Here is a 27827-nt window from a genome sequence, read left to right on the forward strand (position 1 = left end):
AACTGTAACTTGCTCTTATGACCTGCAACACTGTCAACCATTATATTAAATAAAATATAGCTGCCCAAAGGCCCAATGGCCGCTCTGAGGGGCAAAACTACTGAGCAAACGACTCAGACTGTCCTTTGTTCAATCCTTAACAGCTCAATGCACTTATCACCCACAACATGAAGTGGTAAAAGGTTGTAACTTTTACATTGTAAGATTGTAAATATTGCCATCAGCTGCTGGAGTCCTGAGAGAGCACAGTTGACTTCTGGAGTAAAAGAGATCAGGGCATGTGTCTGTCTGATATAATTACTGTGTTATAAGACCTGAAAGAGGAACTGAAAACAAAAATGGAGAATAAAAAACACACCAAAACAGCCTAGAGTTTAAAGTGTTAACAGAGCAGGAGCAAGGCGTGAAAATAGACTGTTGACTGGGTGTAAGATAGCAATGAGCATCATTGCATCCTTAATTTCGCAGGGTGGATGATAGAGCACATAGTGTCTGTTCACTTAAAGCATTAATCATTTTTAAAATACTGATGGAAAAGAAAAGTCTCTCGCTCTCCATGATGTAGAAGCTCTTATCTCCCGCCCAGTCTAGCTCCGACCCTTGTCATTGTGTTCACCTGTGTTTAGTTTGTAACCCTTCCCGTTAATTATTGCCCCCAGCTGAGCCTCGTTTCCTCCATATGTATTTATAGGTGCAGTTATGCGTTTGGTCTCGGCTTTGTTGATGGTCGTTGGCTGCTTGTGTTTGTTGGCTTTGATGTCGGGCTGCTTGGTGATGAACAGAACTTTCTGCAGGATCAGATCAGATCTGAAAAGCCTGAAGTTTGATATACTGTGCATTGTAAAACCTCTGTAAGATAAACTGTGTTACCTATAGTGAGTCTGAAACGACTTCAGCCTGAGGCCCCAGAGTGGATATTAAGTGTGGTTGGGACTTTAGTGTCTAAAATATCAGCAGATCAGTAGAATCTGGGCCAAACTATTGGAGTTTCTCACAGCTATGAATGACCTGCATTACATAATTACTAATAATAGCCCATAAATTATACATTTTATACTCTGTGACACCAACAGAATTGTTGACCTGACTCATTCTGTTTGGAGTGTGCGTGATTATATATGTGTTTTTATGTTCTGGGCTGTATATGGGGATGTTGGAAGTTGGTGGGGACGGGGTGGAACGTATGTGTTAAGTGTATTTATGCATGTATCTGTGTTTCGGAGGCTATGTACTGACAGTGAAAACAAATTTCCCGTTGTGGACAATAAAGACTATCTATCTCTACAGCTCTGGAAAAAAGAGAGAGCACTTAAAAAGGATGAGTTTCTTTAATTTTATAATGAAGAGGAAGATGGATGATCACAAGCCATCAAACCAAACTGAACTGCTTGAATTTTTGCACCAGGAGTAAAGCAGCATAAAGTTATCCAAAAGCAGTGTGTAAGACTGGTGGAGGAGAACATGATGCCAAGATGCATGAAAACTGTGATTAAAAACCACCAAATATTGATTTCTGAACTCTTAAAACTTTATGAATATGAACTTGTTTTTTTGCATTATTTGAGGTCTGAAAGCTCTGCATCTTTTTTTTTCTCATTTTTTTCTCATTTTCTGCAATGTTCTTAATGATTAAATATTTTTATTTGGAATGTGGAATTTTCCTAAAAATAGCAAAATTAGAGAAACTGATTCAGAAAATAATGGCTTCTTATTTTTTTTTTCATTTTCTTACTAAAACAGTGTTTTTTTCTCAGGGCTACATTATGCAGTAACATAACAACCAGTAGTTCTTATTTTTTATGGAAAATCTCCCAAAAATTAGGTTATTTTTTCTCAAACAATATATAAAAAGAATCATGCTTTAGAGGGTTAATAAAGAAAATTTGGTGAACTGGCTTTAAAAGGTTTGCATTAAAGTAGTACAATACTTATTTTATTTATAATTGTTCGTTTTCTTTTAACTATGATTAGTCCTGTAACTAACAGTTAACATTAAAATAACAGTTTCTGTTTTTCTATATATATGTCATCACTGTCCAATCAAAAATGTCCAATCTCCAAAATGGCAACTTTAAAAGATAGAGATAAAACCTTCGTAACTTTGAGTGGAGGTCAATATAAAAGAGTTTATTTATTTTATGCAATTTTGGAAAATTCCTACTGATCCAATATTCAAGATTTTTTATTGTCACGTCACAGAGAGTACAGGTTCCCACTAGAGAACAACACTAAAATAACACTAGAATAATAAAATAAAATAAAGTGCAAATAGAGTGACAAAAAACACACAAACATCGAAAAACTATTAAAAAGTGGGAGTTTGCAACACTACTGGTCCATAAATCACGATATTTTGACACAGTATAAGGGAGAGATAGTGTGTTTAAATTCGGTAGTAAACTAAAAATCCACAAAAAAGGAGATACTCGTTTTTCATTGGAAGGTGACGATATATATAAAAGCAAAATTATTTTTATTTTAAGACAATTTTCAGCCACTAAAATAATGATAATAAAAATGTAATAATAATAATGCAATTACAAATCTTTAATTAGTAAGTACATTAAGATATTGGAACAGGAATATAATTCTTTTTAAATACAATGGTAATATTATTGAGGTCTGTAAAACGTGGCTGAGGTCACGTCAGTATAAGGAAATAAAGGTGATTTCTGTAATAATTGTGACCTGATCAGACAGTGGTACAGTGTTGAGATGTTTGGGCGGAGGGGGAGCGTTTGTTCCTCTTTGCGCTCAGTGAACTGTCACATGGTGATGAGGGCAGTTGTAGTACGTGAGTGGAGGTGAGTTCCTGGAGGTTTACCAAGAAACTCATTTAGCCGTAAATCAAACAAACACGCTAAACCCTGCTGAACCCTGCTGAGTCTAGACTGGCAGTACCAACCGCAGGACCTGGGATTACCCCGCAGGGTCCTGCAGCGCTGCTTATCAGCTTAACTAACACCCACAACAATAGCGTTTAACACTGATCCCCCACCTACAGCAGCTTAAAACACTGGTACCAACAGCACTGAGCTCACACACACACACACACTAACACACACACACTGGGTAAAGTCCAAAACTGACCACCGCTTACTCCCCCCACCCCCCAAAACACCCCCCCCCCCCCCCCAACCACACACCGACATACTTTCACTTCTTACACTTAATAGTACTTAAGACATACTGGGATTTGTGTAAGCTAGTTGTAAAGAATGTATGTTAAGAATACAGTATATTATCTATCTATCTATCTATCTATCTATCTATCTATCTATCTATCTATCTATCTATATGCGCTAATTGGTCAATACATAAGCCACCTGGCCAAACACCTCAATGACTAATTGGTGCCACTTCCATCAGGAATTAAGCTCTATAAATACACCACAGGTGAGCTCCAGTTTTCTCCAGCTGCTAACACACTAAAATGACATTTGAAGCACAATGAATTAAACTGACACTCAGAGAGTATAACCTCTTATCCAGTGTCTTCAATACTCTAAAAACGTTTTATGCTTTAAACAAATTTTACAATTCAAAACACACAATTTGTAAATACAATGAACTCGATTCTCTACAGAACACACAACAATCTGATATAAAAATCAGATGTTTCCATACCAAAACATCAAAATACTGCCATTCAAAATCACACAACATGAACTAACTGGCCAGTATATGAGCCACCTGGCCAAACATGACTAATGACAAATTGGTGCCTCTTCAATCAGGAATTTAACTCTATAAAAACACCACAGTTGAGCCCCCTTTTTTTTTTTACAGCCTTTTCCATTTGCTAACACACTAAAATGGCGTTCATTGTAAAATTATTTAAACTGACAAACAAAGGGTATATAACCTCTTCTCCAGTGTCTCCAACACACTGAACACATTTTATGCTTTACACACATTTTACAATTTAAGACAGCACTTTTTAAACACTCTAAACTCGATTCTCTACAGAACATCCATCTGATATAAAGTAGCATGTTTCCTTATCAAAACATCAAATTACTGCCATTCAAAATCACACAACATGAGCTAACTGGCCAATATATGAGCCTCCTGGCCAAACATGACTAATGACTAATTGGTGCCTCTTCAATCAGGAATTGAGCTGTATAAAAACACCACAGTTGAGCTCCGTTTTTTTTCCAGTTGCTAACACACTAAAATGGCGGTCATTGTAAAATTATTTAAACTGACACACAAAGGGTAAAACCTCTTCTCCAGTGTCTTCAACACACTGAACACATTTTATGCTTTACACAAATTTTACAATTCAAAACACACAATTTGTAAATACAATGAACTCTATTCTCTACAGAACACACAACAATCTTATATAAAAATCAGATGTTTCCATATCCAAACATCAAAATACTGCCATTCAACATCACACAACATGAGCTAACTGGCCAGTATATGAGCCACCTGGCCAAACATGACTAATGACTAATTGGTGCCACTTCCATCAGGAATTAAGCTCTATAAAAAAACACAGATGAGCAGATGAGCTTTTTATAGATTTTACAGCATCTAACACACAAAATGACATTCAAAGCACAATGATCTAAACTGACACACAGAGAGTATAACCTCTTCCTCATTACAGTTTTTTTCCAGTTGCTAACACAGTAAAATGATGTGTGAAGCACAAATAAATAATATTGTGCAACACCACTCCTACTGGACTTTTGTTTGTATTTTTTTGCATTCTGTTTGTATATTGGATTTTTTTTTATTAATTTGTTTCACTCTGATCCTTGTGTGCTCTAATAATGCTGCTGGAATCTTTCCAAGGGATCTGTCTGTCTGTCTGTCTGTCTGTCCGTACATCCATCCAACTGAACACAGTTCTCTGCAGAACACACGACAATCTTTCCATATCAAAATACTGCCATTCAAAATCACATGACATGAGCTAATCGGCCAGTATATGAGCCACCTGGCCAAACAGCTCAGTGACTAATTGGTGCCACTTCAATCAGGAATTAAGCTCTGTAAAAACACCACAGGTGAGCATCTTTTTTTCTGGATATTTTTTTCTGCACATTTCTCCTTTTTTGTCAGTTTACTGTTTACTGAGCATACCTCTGTTCACTCCCATGTAAATATATCTGCTGTAAATATGTTGCAGTGTGTGTGTTTATATGCATATTATACTGTCTGCAATCAAATAAAAATCTTTAAAAATCAAATAATATAAAAAACGTTTTGCATTTTACATTTGCATTTGTACATTTCTAATAACATGCAATGCATAAATGTTTTAATTACAGTTTAAGCATAAAAAAGTAAAATATGAATTTAAATATGCAGAGCATGCAGGAATCATATGTTTTAAGCGGTTAGTAGAACAGTTTCTGTCCGTTACAGTTAACATTCTAGATTTTATTGATGTTCTTAGAACTTTGTTCTTAGAATTTTTTAAAACATTTTAAACATTCTGATAATATTGTTGCAATGTTACTTGTTTTTTGTGTCAATGTTTTTTTTATGTTTCCATTATGTTAGTATTACTTTGTAATACGCTACGCTTTGTAATATGCTACGCTACGTTAACCTTTCTGGAACCTTTTCAAAACGTTGTGTTAAACGTTCTTAAAATGTTCTCTGTTAGCTGGGGAATTACCTTTGATTAAATTGAGGCTTTTGTATTACTGTACTAATTTGTACTAAACTGCCTGTCTGTCTGTTTCTGGTTTGCTGTAAAGTCTCACTGTATGTGAGCTAATTTGCTCATTTGCTCAAATGTACAGATTTCCCTTGTGTTTTACTCAGTTAACAAAACGGCCGTTTCCTCAGGCTAAACCAACACACACACACACACACACACACACACAGTGAGCGTTTCCCTTCAGATACTTAATTCACGTCACTGGCTTTCCGTGCTTCTTATCATTGTTGCGGACGTGACCGTGTCCACAGCAGCTCTACTGATTTACCCCAAGCCTCGTCCCCTCCTGCACTGACTGACCTACGGCTACTGCACTGGTCTCACTCTCAGGTCAGCCGTGTATCACTGTGTGTCTGTTGGAAGATCACACTGAGCCTCTCAATAAATACCTGCACTCTCTGTGACCCTCATAATAACCACAATATACATGCATAACCAAAGCGCTACCCTTCATTCCTGCCTGTGAGCCAATCATGCTCTCACTGCACTGCCTGTTCACAGCTGCTGCAGAAGCTCTGTGCTGCACAGTTAATCGCTAAAAGACTATCCTGTTAACTAAGCTCTGTTTTATCAAAATACTGAACACACAAATTCACAAAAACATTTTTTGCTATTTATAGGTTCCAAATAAAAATATTGTCATTAAATGAGAAATGGCTGAAATAACAAAAAAAGATGCAGAGCTTTCAGACCTCAAATAATGCAAAGAAAACAAATTCATATTCATACAGTTTTAAGAGTTCAGAAATGATCAATATTTGGTGGAATAACCCTGTTTTTTTAATCACACCCCCTGTTTTTTTTTTATGAAACTGTAGAAAATGTTTCAGATTGTTCGTATGCGCAGTTGGATAAGATCTAGAGGATCTCATTGTACTGTTTTTCTGCATTAATGCTGTTTACGGATGCATTAATGCTGCATCACAGAGGTGTACTCACACCACCCACATACCACGACAGACCAAACATACCAGATAAATACAAATATCTGGAATATTGATTTATTTGAGCACAATACGTTGTGTTTTCACAGTGGGGATCCCCCCAGAGAAGTCTATCCTTTCTCTGGGCATGGTTTAAATAAAGCTTCTCTTTTGCACAGTGATGAATTAAATGGTATTTTCTAAGTGAATTATTAAGAGGTGCAACATTAAGGGGTTGCAAAGGCTATTAAAGTGGTATTTTGGCCAATAATCTAATTAGTATGTCTGCAGAATGTGGCCAATCATTCAGAACATGTTTAGCATCTCTTTAGCTTTGCATTGGAGCTATGAGGCTAATTTATCTAACAAATAATAGATGCTTAATTTATAAGATACTGAAGATACAGCTGAAGTCATCTTTAATAGACTTTAGTAGACCTGGTTAGACGTTTTTAGTCTGTCTAGACACTTTGTTCTCTATAAACATGGAATACTGCTGCTAATGTTTTTAGCAATGCTAATATAATGTATTGTACTGGCCATGTTGTAGTAGTTGCTCATTGTTGCAAAGACATCAGACGGGACGTGTTCAGTGTCTCTTTAGCTTTGCACTGGAGCTACGAGGCTAATTTAGATAACAAGAAATCAAAGCTTATTAGCGATTAGCATCATAAAAACACACCTTGATCAAAGCAAACATGCTCAGTAATCTTTAACAGACACAATATCACACCCTGTTAACTCTGTTATCTCTAAATATGGAGTAAAAGTGATGCTACCATTTTTAACTTAGCGACGCTAATGTACTTTACTCCATATTTATGGATAGCAGTGAGTCATGCAATGCCAGAAACCATAATAAACAAGTTTATAGGTTTAGAGATTACCAAACATCACCACACTGTTTGATGAGAGTGTGTGATGATTTGGAAAAACAGTTGATTAGAGCCAATCAAGAGCTAATCAAGCTTGTTAGCAATTAGCATGTTGAAAACCTGCATTGAACCAAACTAAGATGGTTGGTAACCTTTAACAGACTGTAATAGACTTTTATATGAGTTTTCCTTCAATTAGCATCATGCTAATCATACTTATTAGCTACATTAGCTAGCCCTGTAGATCTATTATAAAACTAAAGAATCAAACTGCAGAAAAGACTTGGCTGATCGACTCTATTTCAGGCGTTTAGTCGTTATACGGTCAGTGGTGGTAATGAAGTGGAAAGGTCACTGTGTCCGTTAAACACATTCCCCCATGCACACACACACACACACACACACACACCATGCCATCACTGCCCTTTCACAGCTGCTGGACAGCACTGTGTTGCAGAGGCTCCTAAAGTGGTAGTTTGGCCAAATATCAAATTCGCAGGGCTAATACGAAACTAACGTAGCTAACAAACAATAGATGCTAATTTTATCTTGTCTTTTAACTTGACATTAAAAAATACATTTAATGTAATCTTTAATAGGCTTTAATTAACTTATATGTGGTTTCTGGCTCTTCAGGACACACTGTTGTCTATAAACATGGACTACAAAATGCTGCTAATGTCAATGCCAGTTTTTAGCAATGCTAATGTAGATTAGCCCATGTAATAGATACAGTAACAGAGAGTCTTACGGTGTTAGAACCCCTTCAGACAGTTTGAGGAGAGTGTGGAGATTTAGGAATGCAGTTAGCTCCATGCTAATCAATCATCCATCACTCTTCTTGTTGCACCAGTGTAAAACTAAAGAAGATAAATGTATTCATATTGTGTTTTTTTTCTCCCTAAATCATGTGGCCAATAGTTTACATTTACATTTACATTTACGGTATTTAGCAGACACCCTTATCCAGAGCGACTTACAACAGTGCTTCAAAGTTACTTAAGATATCCAAAGCTAGTTTGTAGACTAGGATCAAGAGATACATAGAACTTAATCATGTTTAGAACCCTAGGAACCTTTTTTATTTTTATTTTTATTTTTTTTTAGTTTAGGAACTTTTTAAAAAGATGTGTCTTCAGTCGACGTTTGAAGACCGTGAGTGACTCTGCTGTTCTGACATCCAGTGGAAGTTCATTCCACCACCTTGGTGCAGCACAGAGAAGAGTCTGGATGTCTGTTTTCTGTGTGTTTTGAGGGATGGAGGTTCGAGCCGAGCCGTACTGGAAGCTCTAAGAGCTCTTGGTGCAGATCTGGCTTTGACCATCGCCATCAAGTAGGAAGGAGCTGGTCCGTTTTTTGCCTTGTAGGCCAGCGTCAGGGTTTTGAATCGGATGCGGGCGGCAACAGGAAGCCAGTGGAGGGAACGCAGCAAAGGAGTCACATGACTGAACTTCGGAACATTGAAGACGAGTCGTGCTGCCGCATTCTGAATTAATTGTAGTGGTTTGGTGGCTCTCAGTGGAAGACCAGCCAGTAGAGAGTTGCAGTAGTCAAGTCTTGAGATGACAAGAGACTGCACAAGCACCAATAGTTCCACCCATTCTTCTGCTAGTCAGCTGTATATCCCCCCCATCACTATTGATGGCTCAACACAAGGAGGATGAAGACTAGAACACGCCTCCTACGATGCATGTGAAGTCAGACTCCGCCTCTTTTTGAACAGCATGTTCGGAGGAAAGCGCAGCGACTCGGTTCTGATACATCAGCTCACAGATGCAGCCTTGTGCTGATCGATATCATCCTAGGAGTGATGAGGGGAAAGAGCGCCATCTACTGTAGAGAGCAAGGCCAGTTGCGCTCTCTCAGGGCTCTGGCAGCTGATGGCAAGCTGCATGACTGGGATTGAAACCAGTGTAGCCATAGTGGCAGTGCTTTAGACCGCTGGACCACTCAGCGACCCTATATAGTGCTTTTTTTTTTTACAACCAATGTTGACATTTAGCAGCTTTACAGAGATATGAACCCAAGCCTCTCATGAGTAAGCACCACGGAGATAGCAGTAATCCCTCAAACTAAGAGAAAGAAACCTTTGGACGAAGCAAGGTTATTTTTGTATTTTGTTCAAAGCATTGAGCATTCATTACCTCCAAAAAATCACCATTAGCATTAAGCTAATGCTAAGCACCTATTGCTTCTATTGCATTATAAGCAATAGAAAAATAATGAAACGGACTTCAGACTTGGCTTGGTTGATCAAGTCTATTTGAGTTGAGGGGGAGGGGAGCCGAAATTAGATTTTTTTATTTGGCTAAACAGTTGCTATAAGGGCAGTGGTGTTAGCGAAGTGGAAAGGTCGGTGCCTCGGTCAAACATTCCCACACACACACACACACTGGTAGATATAATGGCGCTCACACTCAGTTTGCTGTGGTAGACGTGACGCCACTCACACCCTCTTCATGAAGACGCCACCCTTATCTATCTCTCTCTCTCTCTTTCATTATCCCAGTGTCAGTCTTTCAGTCTCTCTCTCTCTCTCTCTCTCATTCTTTCTCTCGTTCTCTCTCTATCTCATTCTCTCTCTCTCTCTTTCTCTCTGACCTATTTCCAAGGGTAAACCCTAGAGTCCTTCACTGCTCTCAATGGCCGTATTCTAATAACCATATACCCTACACACACAGATACACACACAGACACACGCACACACAGACACACACACACACACACGCCTACTTGCATGGCAAAAGGCAGCACAAATGCTCCACAGCTGTCAAAGCTCCATTAGTGTGGATTATTAGGCTCATGTGTAAATACCCAGTTGGCCAACCACCAGCGACTACTTCACACCAACACATGTCATCGTATAGCCTATTATTATATTGCGGCCGGTTCAAGGCTACGTTCACATTGCCAGACCGGTGTGACTCAAATCCCAAATCACATCTATTGAGACGACTGTCCGCGCTGTAATTTGCAAGCGGTCAGATCGTCAGATCGGATTTGCATGTCTGAACATCACAATCGTACACTATACTGCCAAAAGTATTTGCATCCGAGTGACATCCCATTCTTAATCCATAGGGTTTAATATGATGTCGGCCAACGCTTCACAGCTATAACAGCTTCAGCTCTTCTTAGAAAGCTTTTTACAAGGTTTAGGAGTGTGTTTATGGGAGCTGTCTCTACTCTACTCACTACTAACTCATTCCAAAGGTGTTCAATCAGGTTGAGGTCAGCAAACTTCCAAATGCTCATCCATGTCTTTATGAACCTTACTTTGTGCACTGGTGAAAAGTCATGTCAGAACAAGTAGGGACTGCCTATAAACTGTTCCAGCAAAGTTAAGTGCATGAAATCTTATGGTAGGTTGAAGAATTAAGAGCCCAACTCCTGAAAAACAACCCCATATCCTAATACTAATTATCCCCCCTCTACCAAACTTTACACTTGGCATAATGCATTCAGACAAGTACTGATCTCCAGACTCATCCATCATATTGCAAGATGGAGAAGTGTGATGTCTTCACTGGTCTAAAGTCCAATGGAGGCGTGATAAATCGAGGCTTGGATGGAGCTGCTTGATCATGTGAACTCTTGCATTCCATTAAGTTCTCTACACTCTACTCTACACTCAAGTTTAGAGGTCTGTAGTGATAAAGTGAATCTGCAGAAATCACTCTGTCATGCTTCCACTGTGTTATAACATCACTGACAGTTGGCTGTGGAATATTTAGTAGTGAGGACATTTCACGACTAGACTTGTTGCACAGGTGCTGCATCCTATCACACAGAACTACAGTGCTGGAGTTTACTGAGCTCCTGAGAGCCTGAGACCCATTCTTTTACTAATGTTTGTAGAAGCAGTTTTATACACCTGTAGCCATGTTTCTTTTTCTTTTTATACTTTTAGGTGTACAGTGTACATATTGATGATTTAATGGTTGTATTTGTATGGTTACAAATTTGATGTTTTTGATATATAAACTCACAGAAGTGCTCTAAAGCCGAGAGCTGGGGCTAAGGGGGTTCAGCACTAGGTTTCATTTATTTGCTGGCTGGTTTCAGCGCTAGGTTTCATTTAGTCGCTGGCTTGGCTTTATCCGGTAAAAAGTGTCCCCTCATTAGAGCCGGTTCTCAGCGGAGCAGCCGTGGCTCCTGCGCCCCTCAGTGGGCTCTTTGTCCTCTCTGAACAAGGAGCATCTGGTTACTGAGGATTCCAGGACGTCTACTGTGTCCCGAGTGTGTGTGATCTTTAGGGAAACTCAGTGCATGTGAGTGAGTGTGTGTGTGTGTGAGCGAGATAAAGAGAAGAGCTGGATTTAATCTGAGTGTGTGTGTATGTGTGTGTGTGTGTGTGTGTGTGTGTGTGTGTGTGTGTGTGTGTGTGATTGGGCGTTGTTGAGGAGATGGATGTGAATGTGTGTGTTCGATAGAGAGCGTCCGTGTCTTCAGTGTATGTGTGTGTGTGTGTGTGTGTGTGGGTTTTCTTCAGGGAATATGAGTGTCTGAGTGCATTGTCTGTTTTGTGTGAGGAAGAGGCAGGGCAGGAAATCCCCCCCCACCCCACCCCACCACCCCCAGAGACACCGCCAGTGATGCAAATGCACTCTCGGTCAAAGACCCCCATAACTTTACAAGCATAAAGTTATCCAAAAGCAGTGTGTAAAACTGGTGGAGGAGAATATGATGCCAAGATGCATGACAAAAACTGTGATAAACTGTGTGTTATTCCACTAAATATTGATTTCTGAACTCTTAAAATTTTATGTATATGAACTTGTTTGTTTTTTTTGCATTATTTGAGATCTGAAAGCTCTGCATCTTTTTTGCTATTTCAGCCATTTTTGTCCGTTGTTTATAGAATAAAACAACAATGTTCATTTTACTCAAACATAAACCTATAAATAGCAAAATCAGAGAAACTGATTCAGAAGCTTCTGAAACTTCCTTCTTGCCACATGATTGGCTGATTAGATACAGTCAGTACATATATTGACAAAAGTATTGGGGCACCTGCTTCATTCATTGTTTCTTCTGAAATTAAGTATATTAAAAAAAGAGTTTATCCTGCTTTTGTTGGAGTAACTGTCTCTACTGTCCAGAGAAGACTTTCTACTCAATTTTGGAATTTTGGAAACATTGCTGTAATGATCTGATTGCATTCAGCAATGACAAAAGTAGTGCTATAGTAAGATCAGGATGTTGGATGATAGATAACCACCTTTGTAAGTCGTTGCACATCAGCAATGGGTGCAACTCAATTATAATAGCGGAATGCATTAATTGTAAGGCGTGTCCATGATCACTTTGACATATAGTGAATATGTAAATATAGCTCTCACACCCAGTACTGAATATATATATATATATATATATATATATATATATATATATATATATATATATTGTAGGTCAGCATAGTCTCCACCCTGCCGAATAGCTAAAGTTCCAGATGGGCTTTGATGAGCTTAACAATGAGTGTCGTCAGTCCTTGTGATATCCTGTTTATCTTTTAACCTGGAGGGTCAGAGTTTATTCAAATGACTCCTACGCTAAAGAAAACACACACACACACGCACGCACGTACACACACACGCACACTCACACACTCACACACACACACACACACACACACAGACTACCTGACTCTGGAGAGCAGTCAAGTGCAGATAGGAGAAAGAGAGGGAGAGAAATAAAGAGAGAGAGAGAGAGAGAGAGACAGAGTGAGGGAGGAGAGAGAGAAAGTGGTACGTGCTTACAGTAACGTAGCTACTGCAAACCAGCTCTACCAATCTGTCCACATCTCTCACACACACTCACACACACACACACACACACACACACTACATTATTCAGTAACAAAACTCTCCCTGTAGAGCCACAGGACAAAAGCCACTTCCACAGGGGAGATGGTGTATTGGAGGTGTGTGTGTGTGTGTGTGTGTGTGTGTGTGGTGAGAGAAAGAGAGAGAGAGAGCGAGAGAGAGATAGAAACGAGTACCAGCATCAGTAAAAACGATAGAAACTTATCCCCAGATTACACATCAACAAAGCGTTCAGCAGAAAAAAAATACACACCTCTAACGATAAACACTCGCAAGGAAATGTACCATAAACACAAATATCATAAAACCTACAAATAACAACTGACATTGTATACCAAATAAATGGTATGCATTAAAAAACAGCTAAAAAGGTTAAAAAAGCAAACTAATGTAACTATTCTATTAATGAATCTGAAATTGTGAGTTAAAGTTTCTACAAAAATGACAAAAGAACTTGAGCTTAAAGAAAGCTTGCAAGAAAGTTCTAATTATTAAAATGTACACTATTCTCATTTAACATTCGAGTTGCATGACAACAAAATAAAAAACTGTAGAAAGCTGTAATTATTAAGTTACAACAATGCAAACAAATTTAACAGTTGCTAACACCTAACAAACCTGCAATGTTAAGTTGTACAATAACGACAAAAACAGCTTAAAAAAATTCTTAATAAGTTCTGAAAGAAACCAAAAAATTTAATTAGAATTAAAGTCCTTAAAAAAGCTGTAATTAATAAAGCTTCAGCAATGATGCAAAATAATGTGAATATTCACTTAACAAACTTAAACTTGTAAGTTAAAATTAAAATTTAACACAAAAAGAAGATACTTTACGATTAAGTGTATAATTTCCTTAAGAAAATCTGAATTATTATAGATTACACCAAAGTTAAAGTTGATGTGACAAAACTTAAGATGTTCCTAAATGTTCCTTTATTAAAGAGACGTGTTCAGTAACTATAACTTAAAGTGATGCGATGGTTTGATTACAAAAAGAGAATAACGCTTCAGCTCAATTTCGTAAAAATTATATGTCTGCGATTTTAAACAATATTTTTAATAATTTAATTACAGAAATTCCTCTCTGCTAAATTTAAAGCAGTTAAAACAGAGGGGAGGGGTGTGTGTGTGTGTGTGTGGGTGTGTGTGTGTGTGTGTGTGTGTGTGCATGTGCGTGAGTGTATTTATGTCTTAGAGAGGAAATCTGGATATATGCTTGGCCCGACACACACTCTCTCAAAGTTAGAGATAAAAAGGTCAGGAAAAAAGGTCAATTCAGTCACGAGAAAGTGAGAGGGAGAGAGAGAGAGAGAGAGAGAGAGAGAGAGAGAGAGAGAGAGAGACAGACAAACACAGAGAGAGAGAGAGAGAGTGAGAAAAAAGTGTGTGAGAGAGAGAGAGACATTGAGAGAGTGAGATAAAAAGAACCAAGAAAATAGAGAAAGAAATAAAGCGAGAAAGAGAGGAAAAGAATGAAAGAGAGAGATTGAGACATTGAGAAAGAGACAAAAGAACAGAGAGAGAAAGGAAAAGGGAGAAATAGACTAAGATAGAGAAATAGTAAGAGAGAAAGAGACATTGAGAGTAAGAAAGAAAGAACAGAGAGAGAGAGAGTGACTTTGAGAGCAAGACAGAAAGAACACAGAGAGAGAGACATTGAGAGTAAGACAGAAAGAACAGAGAGAGAGAGAGAGCAAGAGAGAAAGAACAGAGAGAGAGAGAGACATTGAGAGCAAGACAGAAAGAACACAGAGAGAGAGACATTGAGAGTAAGACAGAAAGAACAGAGAGAGAGAGAGCAAGAGAGAAAGAACAGAGAGAGAAAGAGAGAGAGAGACAGAGAGAGAGAGAGAGAGAAAGAGCAGCTCCAACCAGCAGGTGAATTAAACCAGGTCATTTTCGCACATATAATGCAATGCCTTGAAAACACATTTAATACACACTGAACCTCTCCTACCCTTAAACACACTTATCAGCATACACAGTGACCGATGTAGACACTGATCATACACTTCATCACTGTTTTAAGACCAAATTTTACATTAAACCGTTAACTTTAAAATTACCAAACTTGTTTTGAGTCATTTCTAGACTCACCTTGAAATCATGAACATGCTTTGACAGATCATCAATCCTCCTGTTTGAATAATCCAACAAGCTTTGAAGCTTTTTCTTGTTGTTCAAATTCTGTAGAAATCTTTTTGCTGGTCCAGTAACCGGTGCACTTGAGTCATTGTGACATATTACTCTGTGTTGTTATTAATAGTTTTAGGTGGCATGGTTTAATGCTTAAGGCCTAGTAGGCCCAAAGTTCCACACAACAAAGATCTAAAGTTGCACAAAACACTTGTAATGTCCACGATTTCAGTGGACAAAGTTGCCTTGGCTCTTCTTACCCCAACTAGAAATAAAAACTTTACGTTTTAATGCAGGATTTCTTAGATTATCATAGATTGAAGAAATTAAACTGTAGCAGAATTCCTAGAGGAGCAGCTGTCCTTTGATCATTAGTTTTCACTCCACCAAATGGTAAGAGCAGATGTATGAGCCCTTCAGTGGATGTTTTATTTAAATGTAGTGTCTTCAACCACAGACGCAGCTCCTCTTCATTGGAAGGAAATAGATATGATTATAAGCTATGTGGTGTTGTATATATTGTAAAATAAGCTGTTATTGCTGTAGTTGAAAACTGTATCAACACATCCACTGTCACACTTAGCCCTCTCACTTGCTGAAAATAGAAAAAATGGTGGACACTCAAACAGACTGAAGTGTTCAAGCACAATGACTGATTTGTATTTATAGAACAAAGCATAAAGCATGGCAAGAAAGATTCATGCTCCCCACACTATTAAACCATCTCCACTGCTGATACAAGGCAGGTCAAGACTCAAGGTTCATGAAACCAGGCTACGTTTCTGCAGTCATTAACTATCAAGCATTGGTCCAGTTGGTTCAGTTTGCCCATTGGAGCCTCAGCTTTCTGTTCTTGCCTGACATAATTGACATGCATCAGACTTACAGAGTTACTGTAGCCTTTTTCCTATTTACAAAATCTCAGACATCACATTTTACCCCATTCTGATGGCTGATTTGATCATCAACTGAATTTACAGGCCCGTATCTGCATGATTTCATGCCTTGCACAGCTGCCACATGATTGGCCGGTTAGATGCTTGCAGATATATTTTGGATGTCAAAGTCAGCGTACTTACAAGTCTGCGAAAAACATGTTTTTTTTAAAGTGCCCCTATGAAAAGTGTTGTTTTTGTTGGAGTAGCGATCTTTACAGTCCAGGGAAGAATGATTTCTACTAGATGCTGTAGCATTGCTATGAGGATTTGATTGCATTAAACAAAAGGAGTCAGCATTAGTTGGATGTCAGAGATTAATTATGTGTTGCTAGGCTTTATACATTTTATATAGCTAGCCCTGCATTAGCCTGGCATTAGGCATGGTGCCAACACGGTTATGGGTTTCTGTTCCAGAGAGTCCTATTCTATTGGTAATACTTCATTACAGAGACTAGACAAGCTGTGTGTGCACTTGCATATCTGTATCAGCAATGGTCAGTAACTTAAAATGGCTTTCCCACAAAGATTTAAGTGTATACATAAATCAGATAAATTCCATGCACTCAGCAATGCAAGAGATTATTCATGCTAATTATATTTATAATAATAATAACAGCACACATGGCCTGGAAACAGTTAAAGAAAATTAAATATATATTATATTATAAAGGGAAAAAGGCAAAGGGCAGCCCGTCATCATATTCTCATTTCCTCTGTAGGTCCACAGTGGTCCAGGTGATCTCCACACAGAAGTTCAGCACAGGACGGAAGTTCATTCAGGCACTCTTTTATTCATTCACACACTGGAACTCAGTGAATAAATGTATGAATGAAGTCCAGAACTTGGCACCCATAAATAACACAACTTCAAATGACCTTTTAATAACGCTGAAACACACCTGTGCTGAGAAAGTCATTGATTGACCAAGAGTGCCACCTGCTGGACTGGAGAGTTATTTTTTTAAAGACGGTTGAATATACTAGTACAAAACAAAATAGAATATAATTGAAAAGTGACTTTATTTTAGTAATTTATTTCCAAATGTGAAACATAAATCTATTATATAGATTAGTATTAAAAACAGAGTGCTTTTTAAGCGTTTATTTTTTCTGTTATAATTATGGCTAAAGCCAATGAAAACCCAAAAAATCAGTACCTCAGAAAATTAGAATAGTATATAAGAACAATTGGTACTTTTGGCAGTGTGCCAAGTGCTGCTGAAAAAAGAAATCCAGCATCTTCATTAAAACACAGTCCAAACTGCTTGAGGTCTAGTGTGTAGTTTCCACAATCAATGATGGTTTGGAGAGACATGTCATCTGCTGGTGTTGGTCCACTGTGTTATATCAAGTCCAAACTTTTATGGGGATGCGGATTTAAATTTAGATTTAGGTTAATATTTGAACTAACAGAAACGCTTTAATATTATTGACCAACCAGCCAATCAGAGTACAGTAGCAGCAATGCTAGCGTCTTTAAAGCTTACAACTGCTCATTTACTGTAGACAACCTGACAAATATAAGAGTTGTATTTATTTTTTTATCAAAATATTTAATTCTACTTTCTAAAATTAAATGAATATTGTAGTTAAGTGTAGAGTTACTATGTTTAATTTGTGTTTTTAGCCGTTTAGCTCCATTCACCCCCATTCATTTTGGTCTCTCTCGCGGGCTCCCTCTAGCGTTCTGCAGTGATTTAGTGTGAAGAATTCTTCCCCATAAACTCTGTAGAACAGGTGAGGCATTTCAGGCAGGTGTGTTTGAGTGAGCTGATCTTATATGGAGAGAAAAGCGGCTCTGAATCTGAGAGGATTTGCTGTGGAAAGTCGTGTTGTTTGGAGCTAACCTGCTCTGAATCTTCACCATTAGCCTACAGGCAGCTGCTTTCCCGCGCTTTATCAGCCGCGCGCGCGGCGCCGTTGCTCAGCAACCGAGTTAAGGAAATGTGAGTGTTTTGGAGAGTTTCATTTCAACTTTCTGACGGGATTTCTCTCCTCCTACAGTGTAAACATGGAACTGGGCTAGTTAGCTAACGCTAATCTCCTCAGCTTCCATCCTGAACGAGTGGAAGAAGAACTAAAATAATCATCAGATTAGATCTTTAATTCTCTTCATAATGTACATTTTAGGAGAGATAGAAGTGATAGAAGTAAATCAGAATACTGCTGTGTGAAAAAAATATCTAAATAAAGGAGAATAAATGGTTAGAACATATAAATGGAGACAATCTACCATCAGTTAAAATAGCTCTGATTAACCAGTCAATATTACATTAACCTGCTGGACCTCTCGGCTGCTTTCGACACAGTCAACCATGACTTCCTCCTAACTATACTCTCGAACATGGGGATCTCAGACAATGCGCTGTCATGGTTCAGATCGTACCTCACTGGGCGCTCGTTCAGGGTGTCATGGCAAGGACTGCTGTCCCCAGCCCACTCGTTACCCACTGGGGTTCCCCAGGGTTCGGTACTGGGACCTCTTCTCTTCTCAATATACACCACCTCTCTAGGTCGGGTTATCCGCTCACATTGTTTTTCCTACCACTGCTTTGCTGACGACACTCAGCTATACCTGTCGTTCTCACCAGATGATCACTCAATCTCTGCACGAATATCACAGTGTCTCTCAGACATATCCGCATGGATGAAGGAACACCACCTCCAACTAAACCTCTCAAAGACTGAACTTCTGGTCATACCAGCAAAACCTTCTATTCAACACAACTTTGCCTTAACCATCGACTCTCTCTCTCTCTCACCGACAAAGGTTGCTAGGAACCTGGGTGTCATGGTTGATGACCAGCTTCTCTTCACGCACCATGTGGCCTCAGTTGCTCGATCCTGCCGCTTTGCGCTTTACAACATCGGACAAATTCGACCGTTTCTGACGCAACAGGCCACCCAACTCCTGGTACAAGCTGTGGTAATCTCACGCCTCGACTACTGCAATGCCGTACTAACTGGCCTCCCGGCCTGCGTAGTAAAACCACTACAGATGATTCAGAATGCAGCAGCACGTTTGGTCTTCAACCAACCAAAACGGGCACATGTCACTCCGCTGCTCATTGAGCTCCACTGGCTACCGGTTGCTGCTCGCATCAAATTCAAAGCGCTTACAATCGCCTACAAGGTGATGACAGTACAGGCTCCTTCCTACCTGCACTCGCTCCTGAAGGCTTACGCTACCTCCCGCCCGCTGCGCTCCTCCAATGAACGTCGCCTCGCTTTGCCAAACACTCACACAAAGCAATCCAGACTGTTCTCATACAGAGTTCCCCAATGGTGGAACAAACTACCTTCTACTACCAGATCAGGAGAATCTCTTGCTATCTTTAAGAAACTCCTGAAGACAGAGCTCTTCAAAGAGCACTTACTCTCCTAACACCTCTAACAAACTAACTAATTCTAACCTCACCTCCTTCTTCCTCTTCTCTACTCCTCTATCCCATTATTTCCCTCTGACCTCCTTAAGGCCCTATCTATAGATGCTTTATTTTTAACTTCTATTATTTTTGTACTTAACCTCTTCTATTATTTGCACTTCAATATTGTAAGTCGCTTTGGACAAAAGCGTCTGCCAAATGTAATGTAATGTAATGTAATGTAATTAACCAAAAAATAAGAAATAAATGCTATTATGATAAATTATAAAAGAAGATCCTGCTGATATAGGTAAAAAACAGAGGTATGACATAAGTACTTTCTTGTACTCAAAGTATTTCCTAACAGCAGGGAGTACAGATTTGTACCATTCGTACCAAAAGGAACATTCAGTATTCTAAATCACTGTACTAACAAACAAAATATTTTAATTATCCATTTTTCATTTGAAAGCCAGACAATTTTGGATAGTCAGGTTCTTGGCACATATTCAGTTGATGATAATGTTTAAAATAATTATAAACAAAAAAAAGACTTTCACTGAAAGGTACTCTGTTGTACCTCAATATAAAATACAGCACCAGCGACAAGCTTTCTAAATACAAATCTGTACTTATTTTTCTTAGTGTGTAATATTAGCCTGTTCATATTACATTTACAGTAATAAAGCTAAATTATATTAAAGCTCAGACCTGCTAAAATATATAATTTACAGAATACATGTATTGAGTTCTGATAAATAATAAATGAATAATACATAAAAATGAATTAGGGTAGCTCTTTAATTCATTTCATAATGCACATTTTTAGAAGAGATATACCTGCTAAAGTAAAACTAAACACTGCTGTGTGAAAAATATCTAAATAAAGGAGAATACATAGTTAGAACACATAAATGACTATTAACCATCAGTTAATATGGTTAATTCTAGAGACAAATACACAAGACAAAAGTAAACATTGTAGAACATTTATTTTAAAATATTCTATAAAGGATTCTATTTAAGTAAGTTTACAATACTCACAAAAACAACAACAAACTTAGTATATAGAAAAAATTATGTTCATGCTCAGGGCGATTACTACAGATTACCATGTAAACATCCCTATAGGCTGAAAGATGAAAGATCTAGAAGATAAATCATTTCTGTCTAGACAGTCATTTATAATCTTTAACTTGATCGTTTGTGTTAATATTATTATTAAGACAGGAGAGAAAGAAGATTTCCAAAGCTGATCTCTAAAAGTTGAACGCTGCTCTTAAAGGGGACATGAAACACTTCAAGTATTTAGTTTAATTCACAAGATGTATTTTCACTCTAACAAATTTTATAAGTTTAACAGTTGTCAGTGAAGCGGAATTAAAATAATAAGCAATCTAAATGTCATTTTTTTAAGTAAGGGCAGCGCCATCTTGTCCCAGCGCTGAAAGTGACGTCACGAGGTTGGTTCTCGCACGCCTCACTACTATAATCTATGAGAATACCGTAATTTAGCTCCTCAATAGATAATAAAATCCAAACCAAAACTCAATGCAGAGCGGGGGGCACTTTTGTATTGTCCCTGTGTGTAGTAATACTGGGAGTAGTGAATTTTAATAGGGTGAGGAATGAGAAATATTTACTTTCACTTTCATACCTTCAGCGGGGGCTCGCAGCGCTGAAGCGTGAGAATCCTCCGGTTAGCTGCAACGCTAGGGGTTAGTGGCGAGCACTTTCTAGACCAGGACTATGTGAAGGAGAGGGGTTTGAGTCAGGAGCATTAGAGCCGGATAAATAAGCTGCAGTCCGAGGCTTTTTTCCTCCGTTTTTTATTTTTCCTCTGATCAGCTGGAATGTACAGACCGTCCGAATGTGTAACGTTACTATGAGAGCAGCAGCTGTGAGCCGCACCAGCCAAACAACACGCCCACCCAGCAGAGCAGCGAGAGGTACCGTTACCGAAAATCTAGATAAATTGACAATTTAAAGATAACATAGCTAGCGTTAGCTACTTAGCTAGCTATCTTATTCTAGCTAGCCAACGCTAGCTAACTAGCTAACACTAACTAGATGAAGCTAAGTACCCAGTAAGCATTCTAACTTCTAAACTGAACGGTTTATCAACCAAACAGCGCCTGGATGTTTCAATATCCACTTAAATCATGTTCGTTTCATTCAGTCTTAATGAACTCTGGACTTTGCATGTTAAATAGCTAAATGTATATAAAATAGCTGGTTAACTGGATGGCAGTAGGTTACCTGCTGTGGACGCGCTGCAGGTTTCTGCACGGCTCCACGTAGAGAGAGAATAAACACTCACAAAACGTCTCGCTCTCAGAAAAGCATCTGAAAAGTTCTGCTCAGGTTTATACAGGAAAGATCTCTGAGTAAATGCTCCATGTTAGCCTAGTTCAGCTTCGTCTTCATCCATAATCTCGACAAACAACAAGCTCTTTTCCTCTAGCTATATGCCTGGGATCTTAAACCAACCAACCTCGTGACGTCACCAGCGCTGCACGGGCAACATGGCGGCGCCCTAGCTCAAACATAACAAAAATAAATATATTATAATTTAGTGTGTAAACATTTTATATAAAAAAAATCCCCCCCAAATAAATTCCATTATATTTAATACCTTAGAAAACTTGTACAAACTGAAATGTTTCATGTCCCCTTTAAAGCTACTAAATGTATCTGTTTTTCATTTACTTTTAAATGCTGATTTTCTACCCAGTAAATCACTGCAAACCCCACTACACTGTGGATCAACATGCTGGACTATAAAGTAAAGGGGTTTAGAGAAGCGTCTGCAGGTTTAGACTCCCAGTCCTGGATTTGAACTGGTGATCTCCAACAAGTTGTTCCAGTTAAGTGAATTCAGTCACTGCTAGAGTTTGGTACTCAGGTGATCTGCTCTGAGGATCCAGAGCTGTGTACGCATCATCAGAAGGACTGGAATGAACAGTCTGTTTGAGGGAAAGACAGAATGAAACAGAGGAGAAATGAAGGAGAAATTAAGACATTTGGTGTTTGTAGGAGTTCTGTCTGAATCTGAATGTCTGAGTGAACTGTGGTTTTTGAAGATCTAGATATACTTACAGCGAGTGTTTCATACACATCATCAGGGGATCTGGACATGGGGTCAAGAGCCGTGTAAGTGTCGTCCTGAACATTAGGGTCAGCATTCTGGAGAAAGGAAGATTATGTTGGAGTCCAACCTGCAGAACTCAACTCTACACCTGTGCTTCTCTACACACAGGTCTTAGATCAGTACTGCCATCTACAGGTGAAGATCTGTAATAACTCCAGCTGCTGGAGTTCCTCTACACTGCAGAGTGGAGGGTTTACCCTGCTCTAACCCACTGAATCAACTCAACAGATCAGAAACAGACCCTTCAGGATCTCAGTCAGATCAGAGAAACACTAAACTCTACAGCTTCACTCCAACAGCAGTCTTTAACCTCTTAAAGGTACATTCTGTAGGAAAAGAGACCGAGTGTGTGAAATGGCTACAGCAGTCCAATTTCAAAATATCAGAGAGTAGTCTGCCCCGCCCACCCCTCCCCTGTCACAAAGCTTACTCGGGTTGCCAAATTCAGGAGGCTGAATTTACACAATCTACACAAAGTTTAGACTAGTAGGAGAACTTAAAAGTACAAGCGAGAGGAGAGAGGAGAAATACAACAATTCTTCTATCACCCGTATTTGGCGTCATATTAACTGCATGCTATCTGATGATACATCCTGATCCTTTTATTATTTACTACTGAAAATAAGTGACATATTGGTCCTTTAATTTCCAAGCCTAATTTTACCAATTTCAGCCTAAAATTGCATACCCAAATTTTTAAGTTTTTCACTCTAATATTTAATAATTCAGAGGCAATTTTATTAATTAATATTTACAGAATTAATTGAAAAACGTAAAAAATATTCAATTGAACATGTAATAGTTTTTCTATTTTTATTTTTTATTTTCTGATCCAGAAAATGAAATATTTATATGACGTGTTTTTGCAGCTCTATGTTTAGCTATAAGGTGTTTACATTCACCATGTAAAATTATAAACTGCTAAATTTATAACTCATGTTGCAGTAAAGAAGGTGGTTATGCTCTCTGCTCACTGACAGTGTTTGGTTACAACCCCCTTCCCAGATCTGTCTCCTCCTAACGCGGCACCTGATTGGCTGACAGATTTGGTTGACATGTCTTTGTTCGGGGCAGATATTAAAGATTCTGCACATGTGCATTAGAAAGCTGTATCTTAAAGTGAAGCCGTTTTATAACGGATTAAAATCGATATTATAATTTTTCTGCCTTAATTTTTTTTTAAACACTGCTTGGACGTAAATGAGGAATACTGTTTGGAGCGATTTTGAATCCAGGAGAGAGAGGTATGCTGATGACACTCAACTAATCCTTTCTTTTCCTCCTTTCGACTTAGGTTTCATCCCGCATCTCAGCATGTCTCAGTGATGTCTCGTCGTGGATCAGTTCTCATCATCTAAAACTCAACCCCAGCAAGACTGACCTTCTGTTCATCCCAGGAACTACGAGTCTTCAACACAATCTCTCCATCTCTTTCGAGAACCCACTGGTAATATCGGCAGAAGCGCGAAGCCTTTGCATAGTAATGGATGACAAGTTATCATTCTCGAGCCATATTGCAAATCTGTCTCAGTCATGCAGATTGTTCTGTATAACATCCGAGGATTTGAGCATTTCTCTCTCAGGAAGCCACTTAGGTGCTTGTGCAGTCAATCTCTTATCATTTCAAGGCTTGACTACTGCAACCCTTTTCTGGCTGGTCTTCCGTTGCGAGCCACCAGAACCCTGCAACTAGTTTAGAATCAGCAGCAGCTTGACTCGTTTTCAATCTTCTGAAGTCCAGTCATGTGACTCCTTTACTTCGTTCCCTTCACTGGCTTCCTGTTGCCGCCCGCATCAAATTTAAAACCCGAACTCTGGTCTACAAGGCAAAAAACGGACCGGCTCCTTCATACATGATGGTGATGATGGTCAAAGCCAGATCTGTACCAAGAGCTCTTAGAGCTTCCAGTACGGCTCGACTCGACCCACCATCACTCAAAACCCACAGAAAACAAACATCCAGACTCTTCGCTGTGCTGGAGGACCAAGCTGGTGGAACCAACTTCCACTGGGTGTCAGAACAGCTCTAAGAGTCACTCGCAGTCTTCAAACGCTGGCAGAAGACTCATCTTTTCAAAGAGTTCTGAAACTAATCTTAAAAAAATAAAATCTTCTAGGGCTCGAAACATGATCAAGCTCTGTGTATCTCTTAATCCTAATCTCTACAAACTAGCTATGGATATTTTAAAGTAACAACAAAGCACTGTTATACGTCGCTCTGGATAAGTGTGAGTGTTGACCTCTAGTTACCCCGGCAGATCAGACAGCTGCATTTATCAGAGTAAAAACAGTCTAACACACTCTTTCGGCTCTATTTCAGGAAATTACAGTAACACGGTTTGCAGTTTCTCTAATCCTGAGAGTCAGACGGTTTGAATGGTCTATAAACATGGCCGCATTGGATGGAATATGAACATACGAAAAACGCAAATAATAAATCATATTTAAAAAAAAGGCATATTTTGCCCTAGATGTTTATTTTCTGAAAGGAAACACAGCTAAATAAGTTTAAAAAGCAGAGATTCAAAGTTTTGATATGGCATATTGAGTGTCTATATTGAGCCTATAATTATTCATAAACACAGCCAGATATTAATTATGAATTTGGGCCAGGGCACATTACCTGGTAGTCGTGTTCCTCCACCTTTCTCCTCTGGTTGTTCTTGTTCTTCGCACTTTTAGTAAAAAAAAACTATCACTACATGAAGAAACACTGACAAAAAACGGATTCAGATATACAAAAAAAAAACAGATGTTCACTCTTACCACATCAGGAAATCATGTACTCACCTTATTAACAAAATGACAAGAACAAGAATCAACCCTACACACCCGACCACGACTCCACCAATCACATACAGAATAACACTTAGATTCCCTGTGTGAAAAAAATAATAACTGCTTCAGAACTGAAATTATGATAAAGAACTCATGTAGGACACAATGTGATTATCATGTGTATCTTTGAAACTAAGCAGCACTGCTTCTGATCTTTTAGATCCGTGTTCATTCTGAGCGTCACAGTAGTACTGACCACTGCTTTCAGAGTCCAAGGGAAAGCTGTAACTGTGTCCAGATCCTACAGGTGAGCTTCCACCATCTTTAAACCTGTATTTCTGTACAGGTGAGTTTCCATCACTGCTGCAGGTCAGAGTCACTAAACTGCCCTCCACTATTTCACCAGAGGGACTGATAGATACTGAGACACTCTTTGAAGTATCTAGAAAATGAAGAATGGCAGTAAGGGATTTAATAACTACAGGATATTTACCTTATAGAAAATGTAACCATTCAGAACAAATGAACAAGAGGAAGAAGTAAACAAGGACTTACACAGAACATTCAGAGTTACAGTATAAGAGTATTTCACTCCATGTTTATTACTGGATTTACACTTATACCCCTCACTGTTCACAGAGCTGATGTTGTTCAGTGTGAAGGTCTTTCCTTTTGCTACTAATGTTGATCCTTTGAACCAGGTATATTGAACAGGTGGGTTTCCATCACTGCTGCAGGTCAGAGTCACTGAACTGCCCTCCACTATTTCACCAGAGGGACTGATGGACATGGAGATGCTCCCTGGGCCATCTAGAGTTAGAAGAACACATTGCACTTTGTTCCGAAGTATTGTGTGATGTTTTCTTGGATGTATAAGTCCAAAAACCATTAAATCTGTATTTTAAAGATATTTCCCTTACAGCTTTAGGATTTATTACCTCCAAAGTCACAGAGAAAGTATTACTAGTTTTGGTTTGAGCATGAATAACTGATCTTGTACTTACAGAAGACATTAAGAGTGACCTCAGGAGAGTAAAGTTTCAGATCAAGTACAGCACAGCTATACCTGCCTGCATCCTCCCTGCTGACCGACTGCAGGTGGAGTGGGTCAGTCCGGGAGGAAAAAGGAGCTCCATTTCTGAACCAGGTGAATGATGGTCTGTCAGTCAGTCTGCAGGTAGTTTTACATGTGAGAGTGACTTTATCTCCCTCTATCACTTTCTGAGAAACCTCCACCTGTAGACCTGCCAACAAGAGACACACACTTCTACTGTATCATCCTCACATTAGCTGAATGAATGCTTAGTCTTAATCAGCAGGAGTTCATTAACACTGAGAATTTACTAGAATGCAGCTAAATCTGATCTGATATTCAGTGAGAATACTGATCTAGGATCAGATCCAGTCCTGTTTATTAAGATCTCAGTATCAGAAACTGATCCTAGATCAGCACTCTTACTCTGAAATGCTGTGTGGATTCTGGTTCTGCAGTTCTAAGCAGTGTTCTTCAGGTGTGGTTTGAAGGACTGATGTGATTATATTACAGAACTGCTGGAGGAATCCTGTTCAGCAGTGAAGTACAGTGTGTTATTTCTGCTGATGGAGCTTACCTGTGACCGAAAGATACACTCCATTTGTACCCTGATACTTTCCTTCAGGTATATCTGTTATAAATCTGAAGTAGTATCTCCTTTGATCATCTTCTCTCACATCTCTCAGGCTGAGTTTGCAGTCGTGTTGTTTATCTCCAAGGTACTGAACCCTGTCTCTGTACTCTGGATCATTTAACAGATCAGGAGGATCTATACTTGAATCTGGTGGCAATGATTTTGTCCAGAAAGCTGTTTTGACTGTGTGACCCTCTGGATATGAGTAAGTGCAGTCCATGATCACTGTAGACCCCTTTAGAGCACAGATATATTCAGGTCTGTAAGTCACTTACCACCAATCCTGAGCTCCAACTCCTGCAACACAGAATCCAGAAGAGAGTAAATGATGAGTCTGTGGGGGTCAGTCAGTAAAAATGCTGCAGAAAGTTTCACTTCAGCTCATTTCTAAACCTGTTCATTTCAGCTGAGTGTGGAATAATCAGCTGCAATAAGCTGAGATCATTTGGAGCTAAAAACAGAAAGTGAGAAGCTTCACAGGTC

The 27827-nt window shown here is 38.8% G+C and overlaps 1 protein-coding gene across 1 annotated transcript; it reads right to left on the reverse strand.

Moving 5' to 3' along the window:
* Positions 1-587: 587 nt before the first annotated feature.
* On the reverse strand, positions 588-27827 carry LOC125785600 (uncharacterized). The gene is made up of 5 exons (XM_049469488.1): positions 27288-27827; positions 26642-26921; positions 25523-25574; positions 22848-22934; positions 588-788 (listed from the first exon to the last, which is right to left on the reverse strand). Exons 1-5 carry the CDS (start codon positions 27562-27564, stop codon positions 588-590), a joined length of 897 nt encoding a protein of 298 aa, XP_049325445.1. The 5' UTR covers positions 27565-27827.

The sequence above is a fragment of the Astyanax mexicanus genome, chromosome 21 (assembly GCF_023375975.1).
Source record: "Astyanax mexicanus isolate ESR-SI-001 chromosome 21, AstMex3_surface, whole genome shotgun sequence".
In the NCBI taxonomy this organism is placed as follows: domain Eukaryota; kingdom Metazoa; phylum Chordata; class Actinopteri; order Characiformes; family Acestrorhamphidae; genus Astyanax; species Astyanax mexicanus.

Bases quoted from the DNA above. Each gene is read 5' to 3' on its own strand.
- LOC125785600 (XM_049469488.1), bottom strand. From the start codon at position 27,564: ATGGACTGCACTTACTCATATCCAGAGGGTCACACAGTCAAAACAGCT. The intron at 26,922-27,287 runs GTAAGCTCCATC...TCTTGTTGGCAG, and splicing joins AGTGTATCTTTCGGTCACAG to GTCTACAGGTGGAGGTTTCT. The intron at 25,575-26,641 runs GTAATACTTTCT...TTTTACTAAAAG, and splicing joins TCATGCTCAAACCAAAACTA to TGCGAAGAACAAGAACAACC.